Raw genomic sequence first — 16,975 nt, forward strand, 5'->3', positions numbered from 1 at the left:
CTCCCCCAGCGACATCGGCCGACGTGTGGGAGGTGACCGAAAGTCAGAGGTGGTAGTAACGAGTTACATTTACTCCGTTACATTTACTTGAGTAAGTTTTGGGAAATGTTGTACTTTTAGGAGTAGTTTTGAATCACTATACTTTTTACTTTTACTTGAGTAGATTTGTGAAGAAGAAACTGTTCCTCTTACTCCGCTACATTAGGCTACGTTGAGCTGTTACTTTTCTTTTATCCCTTTTATCCACGTACGCGTCAATCTCATGACATCACTGGGTGATTCTTTGGGAAAAATGTTTGTTTTTGCATGTTTTGTCACATTTACACAGACTCAAACACACACAGAGTTTCTATGAGTTCATGTTTGTTCTAGTTCTGCCTGGTTAAAAAAGAAAAGTACAAAGGCTTGACATTTTGTGCTACTTGTGCTTAATTTATTTTTTTATTCTGTTATTATTTTATTTATTTTATTATTTATTAAAGTACTTGAATTTACTTTAAGAATATTTTAATTTAAGCTATTTTTTATTTTTTCTTAATTTTAATTTTAATTTATTTTATTATTTTATTGATTTAATTTGCCTGAAGATGATTATTTTGTACTTGTGTCTGTTTGAATGGTTATGTTAAAAAAATAAATCAGACGTTACTCAACAGTTACTCAGTACTTGAGTAGTTTTTTCACCAAGTACTTTTTCACTTTTACTCAAGTAATTATTTGGATGACTACTTTTTACTTCTACTTGAGTCATATTATTCTGAAGTAACAGTACTTTTACTTGAGTACAATTTTTGGCTCCTCTACCCAGCTCTGCCGAAAGTGCAGAAGCAGCAGCGACGGAGGAGCCGGGTGAATCTCAGGCAGGTTGAAACTTCCACGCCGGTTTAAAGATCCTCTCAGCTACGAGGTGTAAAAGCCTCTTTGATGTGCCTTAATTTCTGATCCTCAGAAAGTTTGACAGAACTTTAGCTCTTTATGATTCCCCAAGGTGTCGTTTTATATTCATATTTTCAAGCATAACGGTATTATGTCTGATAATACAAATACTCTTTATAGTCCTGAAAAATATTCCATAAACACCAAATAGTTTAAATAGAAAAGTTTCCGTGTTAACTCAGAACTCTCCAAGACGTAGACGTCATGGCCAGACTCTTTTAGTTGGACGTGACATTTGCTTCTCTGGCGCTTCGGACTTTTTCTGCACAAATGCAGAGAAGGTGTTGAAGGTGATATCAAGGCTGGAAATCGAGATTATACTAACTCACTATTCTTACAGTCTAAGGCCACGTTTACACATAAACAGTTATTTACAAAAATGGATATTTCCCCCTCTACGTTTTGAAAATATTGACGGTGGCCAAACAAATTGTAAACACACATGACGCTGGTGACGTTTCTATCGCATAATGTGACGTTTCTGAAGCCTAAATATCAATTTCTCTCCGTTTACAAGCAAACGTGAAGACGGAATTTTTGCAAATTTTCAGAAATGATGGTTTTTGGTGACTTTGAGCTTCGTTTTCGTGTAAACGAACGGCAAAACGCATGAAAACACCACCATTTTTGCTACGTGGAAACGGGGCCTAAGACCTGGAAACAGGCATTGTGGCATAGAATTGTCAAGTTGGTTTAATTCACCGTACGAATTGTTACAGATTACTTTTGTAATCCTGTATTTGACCCGGTCTTTGTACGTTTTGACCGTATAGAAACGTAAATCTTGCCATTGTAAGAATGAGATGTACCTGCTGGATCTACTGCCCACAACTTGTGCTTTTTATTATTTTACCTCTTTTCTTATCATTTTATTTCATTTTATTAGTTATTTACTGTTTAATTGTGTCTTGCCGCTTTTAATGTTGATGTAAAGCACTTTGAATTGTGTTGAATTGTGCTATACAATTAAACCTGCCTTACCTTGCGTTGCCTGACAGAAAAAAGCAGCACAGTTTGATTAGTCGTGACATTTGTAAAAGGCTAACAACTACTCAGGGAAGGGTCTGAAAGGGAGAGAATGAGATAGAAGTTGTAGGGAAGTGGAGAGTGAGAGCAGCATGCGTGGGGTGTTACTGTACCTCTGCCGCCCGTGACGGTGGGGTCGGAAGCGTGGGAGCTTAATGGAGCAGTAGGATCTGGAGGGATGGGATGTAGGGGGGGGGTGGTGGATGGAGGCGGGGTGGTGGGGGCGTCTGGTGGAGGCACAGACACACACATATATATATATACACAAATACACAAACACCATACAACCAAAATAAATACACACAAAAAATCTGATGCAATAAGCAACATAAATAATAAAGGGTCATCTGTTTCCACATTACTGTTATTTACGGAAGAGTACCAGGGCCATGCAATTATTTTAGTTTTAGTTTAGTTTATTTGCACATAAAAAAGTATGCAACCTCCGAAAATTCAGACAAACAGTATGTCGAAAAAAAGGAAACAACAACAAAAAAAAAGGAATACAATGTAACAGAAAAAAAAAAAATGTGCAGGAGGAACCAAAAAAAACCCATAAGGGCTTGTCGAGTGGTCCTCCTATAATTAATGTTGAAATATAATTTCGAGCAAAAAAAATAGAAATGTCGAGAATAATGTTGAAATACAATTTCAAGAATAAAGTTGAAATTTTTTCGTGAATAAAGTCAAAAATTTCGAGAATAAAGTGGAAATACAATTTCGTGAATAAAGTGTAAATGTCTCCTCTGACCCATCCAATCCAGTTAGCAGAGCGACTGACAGCTATGCAGCAGCAGCCGTAACTAACTAACTAACTAACTAACTAACTAACTAACTAACTAACTAACTAACCAACTAACCAACTAACTTACATCCTTGCAGTGGAACGTTAAGGGTACGTTTCTGAAGTTATGCAAATGCATATGTGTGATATGTGTTTCAAATCAATATCGTCATCAAATTTTGACTTTTTTCTCAACATTTCGACTTTTTTCTCGACAAGTGCATAAAGAAAAAAAAATCTTCCTCCTCTAAAATATTATTTTTATTTTTCTCCTGCCTGGCCTTAATACTCTTCCGTAGTTATTTAAGGGTTAATGGACAGTTTTCCCACCAATAAAGCACATGACATAATATTTCAACACAATAAATCGAAAAATACAGTTAACATAACAAAGAAATATAACCATCTTTTACTGAAAGACTGCCCACGATTTGGGATTTTATTTGGGAGTTAATTTCTGTCTTCAGGGAACTTTCATGTAAATTAAAAAGGTTTAAATATGAGGTTGAGGGAGGAATTTAGTTAGTACAGTCTGATGTTTTATCAAAGTCAGCTTGTGAAAGTTTTACAAAGTCTAGTGATCTAGTGGCTCATAATTAACATTTGTGCTGAAAAATGTGAGCGTCAGAACATGTTTGGACATATGCATGTCTTAAAATATATATGTATAGTTTCTTTTTTAAAGCAAAGTGTGTCTTTATGTTTAAGCTTTCATATGTTTTCTTGCATCGTGATTTAACGTCGATGTTTTAGAGTGTAAGAGCTTTTCTGCAGCGGAGGAACAGAACTAATCTTGGATCTGCTAATGTTGGCTGCCCCACCAATAAAGCACATGACATAATATTTCAACACAATATATGGAGAAATACAGTTAACATAACAGTAGTGTCTGATAAAAAAACACAACAAAGAAATATAACCATCTTTTACTAAAAGACTACCCACGATTTGGGATTTTTTTGAGTTAATTTCTGTCTTCAGGGAACTTTCATGTAAATTAAAAAGGTTTAAAGATGAGGTTGAGGGAGGAATTTAGTTAGTACAGTCTGATGTTTTATCAAAGTCAGCTTGTGGAAGTTTTACAAAGTCTAGTGATCTAGTGGCTCATAATTAACATTTGTGCTGAAAAATGTGAGCGTCAGAACATGTTTGGACATATGCATGTCTTAAAATATATATGTATAGTTTCTTTTTTAAAGCAAAGTGTCTCCTTGTGTTTATGCTTTCATGTTTTCTTGCATCGTGATTTACCGTCGATGTGTAAGAGCTTCTCTGTAGTGGAGGAACAGGACTAATCTTGGATCTGCTAATGTTGGCTGCCCCACCAATAAAGCACATGACACAATATTTCAACACAATAAATGGAAAAATACAGTTACATAAAAGTAGTGTCCGATAAAAAACCACAACAAAGAAATATAACCATCTTTTACTAAAAGACTGCCCACGATTTGGGACTTTTTTCAGTTAATTTCTGTCTTCAGGGAACTTTCATGTAAATTAAAAAGGTTTAAAGATGAGGTTGAGGGAGGAATTTAGTTAGTACAGTCTGATGTTTTATCAAAGTCAGCTTGTGGAAGTTTTACAAAGTCTAGCGAGTTAAAGGCTCATAATTAACATTTGTGCTGAAAAATTGAGCGTCAGAACATGTTTGGACATATGCATGTCTTAAAATATATATGTATAGTTTCTTTTTTAAAGCAAAGTGTGTCTTTATGTTTATGCTTTCATCGATTTTATCAAACCGTCAGCTTGTGGATTACAAAGTCTAGCGAGTTATCGGCTCATGAATTAATATTTGTGCTGAAAAATGTGAGCGTCAGAACATGTTTGGACATATGCATGTCTTAATATATAGTCAACACAGTCTCACTCCTAACTCGTCAAAAACCGACGCCTGGTCAGGAACCTTGAGCGACACCGACTGACGCAAAAGGTTCCCATCTGCGTCTCTTTCAGACGCAAGTAGACTCCAATAGGGTCCAATGTAATCCCGTCTGCGGCTTTATGTGTCGCCAACCCAGTCTCACATAAAAACGTACCCTGCCTACGTTTCTTATTTTTTAGTGAAACAAATCAATATTTTGACTTAGTTTCTGCATAAAACTGTGTTTTGATTACATTTCTAGCGAGAAATATATATTTTACTTTCATAATATTCACTCAGTGAATGTACATAATCACACGCTTCCTCGTTGTTGGGAAGTTAAAACTGCGTTTTGGTTACATTTGATTACATTAAAATGCATTTTAATGCCGAAACTATCTTGAAAAATATTGCATTTTCCAAGGAAAATAAAATGTATGTTAACTTCTGACATGTTACGTTACTCTAAACTTAACTATCTTAAATATTAACCGTTTAGTCAACGGTACACGATCGGGGCATCTGTCATGTGTCCGGGATCCTCCTCGTCACTATGACGTAGAGGGGGCTCTCAGAGGGAATTCCCCTTGTCAAACGTTCCCATATAAATAATAATAATGTAATAATCCTAGCTGCTCCCGGTTGTCAGGCCAGCGCCGTTGTTCTGGCAGCTACAGTCTACAGTGTAAAGCGCTTTGCGGTTGTAGGAGTACAGCTGGAAAGCGCTATATAAGTGTAAGCCATTTGCCATAATAATGTAATAATCCGTGTATATATCACGACCACGTATCCCAGCTCCAAAATGTTGCAATTTCACATTATTGAAACGTTATGATTTCACATTATTCTGGCGAGATCTGAAACAACTTCCCAACAACGATGAAGCGAGTGATTATGTACATTCACTGAGTGAATATTATAAAAAGTAAAATATATATTTCTCGCTAGAAATGTAATCAAAACGCAGTTTTAACTTCCCAACAACGATGAAGCGTGTGATTATGTACATTCACTGAGTGAATATTATGAAAGTAAAATATATATTTCTTGCTAGAAACTAGTGATGCACCGAAATGAAAATTTGTGGCCGAAACCGAAACCGAAAATAATAATAAACACTTGGCCGAATACCGAACAATACCGAACATGGTTCTTCGCAGTTTTTCTTCTTTTCTTTCTTTTTCTTTCTTTTCTCTTTTATTTTGCCAATTTTTTCACCATTGCATAAATCAAATAAATTTGATTTAGTCATGCTTTTAAAAGAAAAAAATCTTTTACAAAATTACAAGGTAGAAAACATTTGTTGAACATAAAAAACTGAACATTTTTTAATTTCCCAGCATTTCTTAAATATTCCAGCAGACATTATACCAGCAAAGAACAATAACTTACAATAAATAAATTAGCAAAATACATTTTTTGGCCATCTTTGAGCTTACGTTAGGCTTAACTGACTGAACATTGTAACATAGGCCTTAAAACAATAAAAAATGCATTAAAGCGCTCAGGGTTTTTTATTATTTCAAATGATAAATCAAACTTGTAGTGCTGAAAGACTTTGCAGATGTGCCCCCTCTAGATATTTGAGCAGAACATTCATTGCAAACAGCCATTTTTGTTTTATTCTTTGCCACTCTAAAATACTTCCACACTGCTGACATGTTTGCACCGCACCACTTCACTCCACGCTCTTCCACGTTTGATTTCCTCATCTAAACGCACCTGTAATAGATTGATTTATGTTGTTTTGGTTCCACCTGCTGGTGAATGTTAGGTAAATTCTTATGTGGTTAGTTTTTGGTTGGCCGACGATTTATGTTTGTGGTGCAACAGTTACGGAGCGGCCAGTCTATTTCCTTATTTTACAACGCCGTTATTAATTGTTCGTTTTTTTTCCCCACTTATTCCACCGAACACCGAAAGTGTTTTTTTGCCATTTTTGGCCGAACAATTTCGGTTACCGAACAATCGGTGCATCACTACTAGAAATATAATCAAAACGCAGTTTTATGCAGAAACTAAGTCAAAATATTGATTTGTTTCACTAAAAAATGAGAAACGTAGGCTGGGTACGATTTTATGTGAGACTGGGTTGGCGTCACATATACTGTAGCTGCAGACGGGATTAAATTGGACCTTATTGGAGTCTACTTGCGTCTCAAAGAGACGCAGATGGGAACTTTTTGCGTCAGTAGATGTCGCTCAAGGTTCCTGACCAGGCGTCGGTTTTTGACGAGTTAGGAGTGAGACTGTGTTGATGTAGTTTGTTTTTTAAAGCAAAGTGTCTCGTTGTGTTTATGCTTCCATATGTTTTGTTGCATCGTGATTTAACATCAATGTACAATTCTCTGCAGCGGAGGAACTGGACTAATCTTGGATCTGCTAATGTTGGCTTGCTCCTCTTTGAAGACAGGAAACCAGATTTCACCAAATCTGACAAATGACCAGTGCCCATTACACACATTTCCAACCGCGGTTTGACTTAAAATGATTTGACTTGAGTGGAAAAGGTTGTAGAGTCATCATTATGATTTTTTTTCTGACTGCAAGATAATGGCAGAAGAGTTTTTCTCTCTGTCACGTGCAAAAGAAAAGGAAAGAGAAAAGGGGATTGAAACATTGTGTGACTAAGTTAATGAGGTTACATTACCACCTTGGCTTTAATGTTTGTGTCACTCTGTTTTTTATGGCGAGCTAAAGGCTTTTAATTGGCGGTGGAAGACTTTCTCCGAGCCAGCTGTCCTCTGTGTCTCGGTGACATTTCGGCGTGACTCACCGAGGAGCTAACTGCATGTCTGCAGGAAAGAGGGAAGAAAGAAAACGTCTCCCCGTTGGAGGAGAACCATTAAAAAGGTATTTCTCAAGAATTATGGAGGCAGTTGTAAAAGGCTAAAAGGTGTGCTAATCACTAATGAAGGGAAGAAACAGACTCGGTGCCATTTTAGGGGGACAAGTAATGAATCTGAATAAGACTCTTTGACCCTCCCACACCCAATAGCCTTTTTTTACGGCGCAGGATTTGTCAGTTTAATATCACCGTCGTCATTATGCGCACTGGTTATTCTTGCTATTAGCTTCAGCTGGCATTTGAAGGAATTTTTAAGTGGAGGCACATATATCGTCGTGTGCGAAGTGCACTAATTAAACTAGAGCTGCAACTATAATTCAATTAGATTGCGGAAAGTGAATGAATGAATTAATTAAGGGGTTGGGGGGGAGGGTGAGGTGAATATGAAATGCAGAAATCACAGAAAAAATGTCATAAAATGCTCTGATACCAACCTAATGATCTGACTCAACGTGCTGCCGCGTGTGGATCCTGGTCTTTGTGCAGTTTCACCGACATAAAGATCAGTTTTAGGCCTCGTTTTCCTGCTTACCTGCATCTGAACGCTGCTTGTGAACGTTACAGGACTGTCTCAGAAAATTAGAATATTGTGATTTTCTGTAATGCATTACAAAAACAAAATGTCATACATTCTGGATTCATTACAAATCAACTAAAATATTGCAAGCCTTTTATTATTTTAATATTGCTGATTATGGCTTACAGCTTAAGAAAACTCAAATATCCTATCTCAAAAAATTAGAATATTCTGGGAATCTTAATCTTAAACTGTAAGCCATAATCAGCAATATTAAAATAATAAAAGGCTTGCAATATTTCAGTTGATTTGTAATGAATCCAGAATGTACGACATTTTTGTTTTTTTTAATTGTATTACAGAAAATAAAGAACTTTATCACAATATTCTAATTTTCTGAGATAGTCCTGTATATATCCCTCTGTCCTACGTCAAAAGTCTCCCACATCTGTGTCTACTCAGGGTTTTGTTTTCACTCACACATTGAGTAACTAACTAAGCCTTTTCCCCACACTTCCCCAAGAGCTCCTCGTTGCAGCTGAGTTTGATTCCCCTGCTAACTTACACTCAGTGCATCTGTGTTAATCTGTGACATTAATTATTTCAAACAGGCTATTGGCATTCAAAAATTAAAAAAAAAAATAGGTTAATGCCCATAAAAGTACGATGGAGTATTAGGGCCAAACTAAGACAAAAAAAAAAAATAAAGTCATAATAATATGAGAATAAAGTCATAATATTACGGGAATAAAGTCGTAATATTTTGAGAATAAAGTCGTAATATTAAACATATTATAAATATATAAATAGAACTTCACAAAATGCTCAATATTCCTCATTTTAACACAGGGATAAGAAGCTCTTCCTGTTAGAGTTCTCATAAATTATATTCTCATAATATTAAAACTTTATTCTCATAATATTACGATTTTATTCTCATAATATTACGACTTTATTCTCGCAACATTATGACTTTATTCTCGTAATGTTACGACTTTATTCTCATATTATGACTTTATTCTCGTAATTTCCATTTTTTTTTTGTCTTAGTTTGGCCCTAATACTCCGTCGTATAAAAGTAATATTTTGTTATCAGAGGAAACTACATGTCATCATTGGATCTTTACTACATTTCTGCTTGGACAGAATTTCCAAAAGATAAATAATATAGCATCTAATCTTCTATTTATTTCCCATCATGTGGGTTATTTGATTAAGTCCTTACATCCTCAATGATTTAAGTCCATTATTTCAACATGAATTGCCATCTTTTTTCTCGCTTTACAGTTCACTTAGAAGAAAAAAACGTTTTCAGATCTCTTATTTCTGTGCTTAAACTTATACTCTCATTCTTCTTCTTATTAGCATTACAGTGTGTATTTGATCAAGAAAGGATATCTGGTGCTCATTGAAACTTTAAATTCAATTAATTTAAAGCATTTATGTCTTATTGGAATAAGTCTTAAGTTATTAAAGCCAAAATGACCAAGTCACATGCTGCTGCTATATTAACCTGTGTTTTCTCCATCATTGTTTACATGAACGTTTTGATAAAGGAAACCTGGGATTTAGATTATTCATGTTCTGTTCATGTCCTGCTATAATTGTCTGCATGTTTGGTGATGAATAAAGGGAAATTCAGTGTAGTCAGTACTGGAGTTGAGGGGGGATGAGGGGGGATGGCATCCCCCCCTGAAATAAAAACGGTCCAAATCATCCCCCCTGTAAAACTGCCATCCCCCCTTTCCATCCCTTATGTCATTTCATCAATGAATGTGGTTTTACTGATATTTCAACATTTAGAGTCATCACCAGAAAAATAACACCAGAAAAATAACTTATTTGACAATTTTCACCTGTTTCAAGTAAATTTTCACTTGAAATAAGTAGAAAAATCTGCCAGTGGAACAAGATTTATCTTCTTATTACAAGCAAAAAAATCTTGTTCCACTGGCAGATTTTTCTACTTATTTTAAGTGAAAATCTACTTGAAACAGGTGAAAATTGTTGTTTTTTCCAGTGATGAGTCTTGTTTTAAGTGTAATGAGATTTTTTTTTACTAAAATGAGACATTTTAACTAGAAATAAGACAAATATTCTTGTTAAGATTGTGAGTTTTTGCAGTGATCCATGTTACTTATCCTGTGAAGGACAGAGTCATATTGATAAGTTCAGAAAAGTGTTTTTTATTGTTGTGTTTTGATGTATTTGATGTAAGCCCAGTGGATATTTAAAGCTTACAGAAGGCTGCATTTAACTGCTGCTATGTCATTCCTGCAGTATTTCTGCAGGTGTTTTGGTCAGTGCTATTATTTGTAATATATTACATTATTTGTAATCAGCACAAATTATCTGTCCCCATATGATTAAATCCACCATCCCCCCTGATTTCTTTTTACAACTCCAGTACTGGGTGTCGGCATGTCAGCTACAGGTGTTTGGTTCAACCCAGTGCCAGACACAACAAATGATAATGTTTTTCTTTTTATTTGCACATTTTTGTGCAATTTTGTAAAAATGTAATTAAAATGTCAAAAAAAAAGAAAAAAAAAAGTCTCCCACAGGATTTGAATTTGAGGATGAAAAGTGTCATAAATATCTGTGGGTTTGAATGTTTTACTTGAAGCTTTAACCAGTCAAACGTAACACACACGTAAACATTACCACATGTGAAATGATCCGCACTGGAGAGTACTTTTGTATCTTTGTAATTACATCAAACCCTAAATGCTGAACATGAGGATGAAATTAAATGACGGTGAGAAACAACGTCACTAATTATGTTGGGATGTCACTTCATCTGTTGTTGAAGCCATTTTACATAAATGTAATTTATGTTTAAGAGGATTAATACCTTTTTGTAAGATTCTTTTGGTTTCATATTTGTTCTAACCAGTGACAAAGCAGAATACTGCATTTCTATTGGCTGCTACTGTACATGCATAATAAATATCCGCTAACTCAGTGAAAGTTTAGAAGTCACTGGACCTTAAAGCAACACAGAATACTTTATTTTATCTAGAAAAGTTAAGGATTTGGGTCTGTATTTTGTATGATTTTTCACTTTTTGAAGTAAAGATAAAAAAACAAGAACTTTGCTTTAAGACCTTTCCTTTCCATCATTGATGTGCTGCGTGCAAAGAACTTAAAGCTGCTGCACCCACATTCTCTCATATCTCATCTCCTTTAACGTGCTATTTCATCTGGAATATGATGTCACAGTTTATGTTTCTGACATTTACAATACTCTGTTGCATCTCCTTAAGCTTGTCATTTGTGCAATTACATTAAAAAGGAAATTCCCAGCCCTTAGTTATGATTTCTGAGTTCGCACCATCATCAAATAACAGATTTATTCACATAAAAGTGACGATAATAACTAAATACAACTGCGTGGTAGAACATTATTATCAGTGTTGTACAGACTGTTTACTTTAAGCAGCATTTATTATTGTTTTTAAAGATATTCCTGACTCAGTAGCTCGTGTCATGTTTCACAGCTCTTCATAACCTATTGATGGGAACCTTGGATGAATTCTTCATTAATTTTACATCTGGCAATTACGGCACACCCACCGAGAAGAGCCAGAATTTAGACATTTTCCTGGCTCGGTGTAGCCGATATTTGCTCATGTTTCTCATCCGATCAAGGCTGCTTTTAAATAACAGAGCAAATGAAACCCTCCTGCAGGTGAAGGCATTAATATTAACCTCATACTTTACTGATCTGCCTGGCAGAAGTGTCCTCTCTTTCCCCTCCGTCCATCACCGCAAACTGTCCAAAGTGTCGAAGGCAGAAGGACGAGGGATGTTTCACTGCTCCGCGCTCTTTCATGCCAACGTTGTTTTTTTTTTAAACGCATTATTACTTAATGCTTAAAGATGAATGGAGACTGGAGAAGTATCTGTTTTTCTTTATCCTGCAGCTCCTCCGGCCTCCTGATACTCCTGACAGAGCAGCACTAAATCCTGCATCATTCCCACATCTCCCTCCTGATGTGTGTGTGTGTGTGTGTGTGTGCGGGACACGGGTTTATTTAAAGAAAGGCGTTGGTGGCATTTGTGTCACCTGAGGCCCGTATTTCCTGTGAGAAATGGCACTCTTTGCACCGACGGGGACACAAATCAGGCGGCGTTACAATCCCGCGGTGAACTTTGTGTGAGTTTGTTTGTGATCTTCACACTTCCTGCCGTCTAAATAAAGCACAGCTGGAATCCAAGGTGCCCTACGGAGGAGTATTAGGGCCAGGCAGGAGAAAAACTATTTGAGAGGGGAAGATTGTTTTTTATTGTGCACTTTGAGAAAAAAGTAGAAATGTTGAGAAAAAAGTCAAAATGTCGAGATTAATTTTGAAATACAATTTCAAGAATAAAGTTGAAATTTTGAGAATAAAGTTGAAATACAATTTCGAGAAAAAAGTCAAAATGTCAAGATTAATGTTGAAATACAATTTCAAGAATAAAGTTGAAATTTCGAGGATAAAGTTGAAATACAATTTCAAGAATAAAGTCGAAATTTTGTGAAATAAAGTCGAAATTTTGAGAATAAAGTTGAAATACAATTTTGTGAATAAAGTTGAAATTTTGAGAATAAAGTTGAAATACAATTTCTAGAAAAGAGTCAAAATGTCGAGATTAATGTTGAAATACAATTTCAAGAATAAAGTCGAAATTTCATGAATAAAGTCGAAATTTCGAAAATAAAGTTGAAATACAATTTCGTGAATAAAGGCGAAACTAATTTACATCCTTGGAGTGTAACGTTAAGGCTACGTTTCTGAAGTTATGCAACTGCATATGTGTGATAATTTAGACTTTATTCTCAAAATTTCGACTTTTTTCTCGAAATTGTACTTCAACATTAATCTCGACATTTCGCCTTTTTTCTCGACATTTATGTGTTTCAAATCAATATCGTCATCAAATTTTGACTTTTTTCTCAACATTTCGATTTTTTTCTCGACATTTTGACTTTTTTCTCAAAGTGCGTAATGAAACAAAAATCTTCCTCCTCTAAAATATGAATTTTATTTTTCTCCTGCCTGGCCCTAATACTCTTCCGTAGTGCCCTCTTGCAGCACAAGTTTCTCTTTTCTTTTCTTTTTTACAAGCTTCTTAATTCACAAACGGTGGTAAATACTGAGCCTGATACTTCTGCACGTCTCTCCATGAAGCCCGGGCTCCGGCGCGGCCCCTGAACTCACCGTAGACGTAGAGGACGTACTCGGCGCTGCTCGTCCCCAGGTGGTTGCTGGCTTCGCAGCGGTAGGTGCCGTTGTCCGTCTTGTTGAGTGAAGTAAAGGTGAGCTCTCTCCCCTCCACGATCATCCTGTTCAGGTCGGGGAGTTCACCGCCGTCCTTTGTCCACAACACAGGATCCGGCCTGCGATGGGAGAACAGCACATGTCGGCGTTTCATCCTAATGTATAAGGCACACAAGCATCTCCTTCTATCCTTATCCACAGTCTGTTCCAGGATAGAGAGGCTGGCTTATATAATAGAACCAAAACTAGGATAAATACTAAAGAAAGATGCATATAATAGAACCAAAACTAGGATAAATACTAAAGAAAGATGCATATAATAGAACCAAAACTAGCATAAATACTAAAGAAAGATGCATATAATAGAACCAAAACTAGGATAAATACTAAAGAAAGATGCATATAATAGAACCAAAACTAGGATAAATATTAAAGAAAGATGCATATAATAGAACCAAAACTAGCATAAATACTAAAGAAAGATGCATATAATAGAACCAAAACTAGGATAAATACTAAAGAAAGATGCATATAATAGAACCAAAACTAGGATAAATACTAAAGAAAGATGCATATAATAGAACCAAATAGGATAAATACTAAAGAAAGATGCATATAATAGAACCAAAACTAGGATAAATACTAAAGAAAGATGCATATAATAGAACCAAAACTAGGATAAATACTAAAGAAAGATGCATATAATAGAACCAAAACTAGGATAAATATTAAAGAAAGATGCATATAATAGAACCAAAACTAGGATAAATACTAAAGAAAGATGCATATAATAGAACCAAAACTAGAATAAATACTAAAGAAAGATGCATATAATAGAACCAAAACTAGGATAAATACTAAAGAAAGATGCATATAATAGAACCAAAACTAGGATAAATATTAAAGAAAGATGCATATAATAGAACCAAAACTAGGATAAATACTAAAGAAAGATGCATATAATAGAACCAAAACTAGGATAAATACTAAAGAAAGATGCATATAATAGAACCAAAACTAGGATAAATACTAAAGAAAGATGCATATAATAGAACCAAAACTAGGATAAATACTAAAGAAAGATGCATATAATAGAACCAAATAGGATAAATACTAAAGAAAGATGCATATAATAGAACCAAAACTAGGATAAATACTAAAGAAAGATGTATATAATAGAACCAAAACTAGGATAAATACTAAAGAACGATGCATATAATAGAACCAAAACTAGGATCAATACTAAAGAAAGATGCATGTAATAGAACCGAAACTAGGATAAATACTAAAGAAAGATGCATATAATAGAAACAAAACTAGGATCAATACTAAAGAAAGATGTATATAATAGAACCAAAACTAGGATAAATACTAAAGAAAGATGCATATAATAGAACCAAAACTAGAATAAATACTAAAGAAAGATGCATATAATAGAACCAAAACTAGGATAAATACTAAAGAAAGATGCATATAATAGAACCAAAACTAGGATAAATACTAAAGAAAGATGCATATAATAGAACCAAAACTAGGATAAATACTAAAGAAAGATGCATATAATAGAACCAAAACTAGGATAAATACTAAAGAAAGATGCATATAATAGAACCAAAACTAGGCTAAATACTAAAGAAAGATGCATATAATAGAACCAAAACTAGGATAAATACTAAAGAAAGATGCATATAATAGAACCAAAACTAGGATAAATACTAAAGAAAGATGCATATAATAGAACCAAAACTAGGATAAATACTAAAGAAAGATGCATATAATAGAACCAAAACTAGGACAAATACTGAAGAAAGATGCATATAATAGAACCAAAACTAGGATAAATACTAAAGAAAGATGCATATAATAGAACCAAAACTAGGATAAATACTAAAGAAAGATGCATATAATAGAACCAAAACTAGGATAAATACTGAAGAAAGATGCATATAATAGAACCAAAACTAGGATCAATACTAAAGAACGATGCATATAATAGAACCAAAACTAGGATAAATACTAAAGAAAGATGCATGTAATAGAACCGAAACTAGCATAAATACTAAAGAAAGATGCATATAATAGAACCAAAACTAGGATCAATACTAAAGAACGATGCATATAATAGAACCAAAACTAGGATAAATACTGAAGAAAGATGCATATAATAGAACCAAAACTAGGATCAATACTAAAGAACGATGCATATAATAGAACCAAAACTAGGATAAATACTAAAGAAAGATGCATGTAATAGAACCGAAACTAGGATAAATACTAAAGAAAGATGCATATAATAGAAACAAAACTAGGATAAATACTAAAGAAAGATGCATATAATAGAACCAAAACTAGGATAAATACTAAAGAAAGATGCATATAATAGAACCAAAACTAGGATAAATACTGAAGAAAGATGCATATAATAGAACCAAAACTAGCATAAATACTAAAGAAAGATGCATATAATAGAACCAAAACTAGGATAAATACTGAAGAAAGATGCATATAATAGAACCAAAACTAGGATAAATACTAAAGAAAGATGCATATAATAGAACCAAAACTAGGATCAATACTAAAGAAAGATGCATATAATAGAACCAAAACTAGGATCAATACTAAAGAAAGATGCTTATCGGTTGCAGGAGGTAAAATATGGAACAGCCTAAATAATGAATTAAAAAACTGTAATTCAATAAATAAATTTAAAACGATGTATAAATCCAATATAATCGAAAGATACAAAACTATATATATACAAATCTCCATACTATATGAAACGATTACAATAATATAGGGGTGTAACGATACACTAATCTCACGATACGGTACGATACACGATAACGATACGATATTATAGCAGTATCTTTTTAACAACCTTGAATGAGGAACATATGACTGGAAAAAATGTTTTTTTTATTTGAAAGACACAAAATACAGAACAATGCTGTGTGTTTTCCCTATTGTTCCAGTTTGTAATGCTTTATAACTGTTTAAGTTTTAAAGAGAAAGCCAGGCCAACCATTTTCCACAAACTGAACTAAAAGTAAATGTCAGGTTTGCATTATGCATCTTCAGTTTCATACAAGTACAAATATTTAGCCACAAACTGAATAGTTTCTCTCATGTATGATTTAACTTTTTTATTTTCCAGAAATGTAACAACTAAACTTAAATAAATAAAAGTAAATAAATACATACAATTTTACATCATAAAAAAGATTGATTCATGCTCACCTTATAAGTGTAAGAGGAGATTAATTTTTGTTAAGAAGGTTATTTTGGTAATTCAGGGTTCATTATGTTATAAATATATTCTTTATATTCTGATGTAAATCAGGGACTATAATGACACTAGTCAGTTTATCTGTAGTGATTAGTCTGTTTTAGATTGGGCGGAGTGATACGCCACAGTACGGCACTAGGTGCTGTGTTGATGTTCTAAAATCCTACACTGTTGAGCGGACATTAAAGTACACTGGAACTCAGCAGAAGTTTTCCCCGACCCGAAAAAGGTTTAATTTAATAAGGTAAGGCTTAACTCTACACCAGACTTAAAAGTTCAGAGCTCAAAACCCTAAAAGTCTGTGATCGGGACCGCAAAACGGTACTAGTTTCTTCTGAGCGGAGGAAGATTTTGGTCCGCAGGTCGAGGCGTGTGCTCGGATGCACGTTACTAGTCAACACAATAGATTCATATTAATAACATAATATCACGATACAGTTTGTCACC

At 34.4% G+C, this 16,975-nt stretch overlaps 1 protein-coding gene across 1 annotated transcript in view; it reads right to left on the reverse strand.

Moving 5' to 3' along the window:
• cadm2a (cell adhesion molecule 2a) overlaps nt 1–16,975 on the reverse strand; it is a 462,577-nt gene that overhangs the window by 38,025 nt on the left and 407,577 nt on the right. The window contains 2 exon segments of the mRNA XM_061739216.1: nt 2,076–2,189; nt 13,183–13,361. Coding sequence (XP_061595200.1) covers nt 2,076–2,189; nt 13,183–13,361 — 293 coding nt within the window.

Source organism: Cololabis saira, chromosome 14 (genome assembly GCF_033807715.1).
Source record: "Cololabis saira isolate AMF1-May2022 chromosome 14, fColSai1.1, whole genome shotgun sequence".
Taxonomy (NCBI): Eukaryota; Metazoa; Chordata; class Actinopteri; order Beloniformes; family Belonidae; genus Cololabis; species Cololabis saira.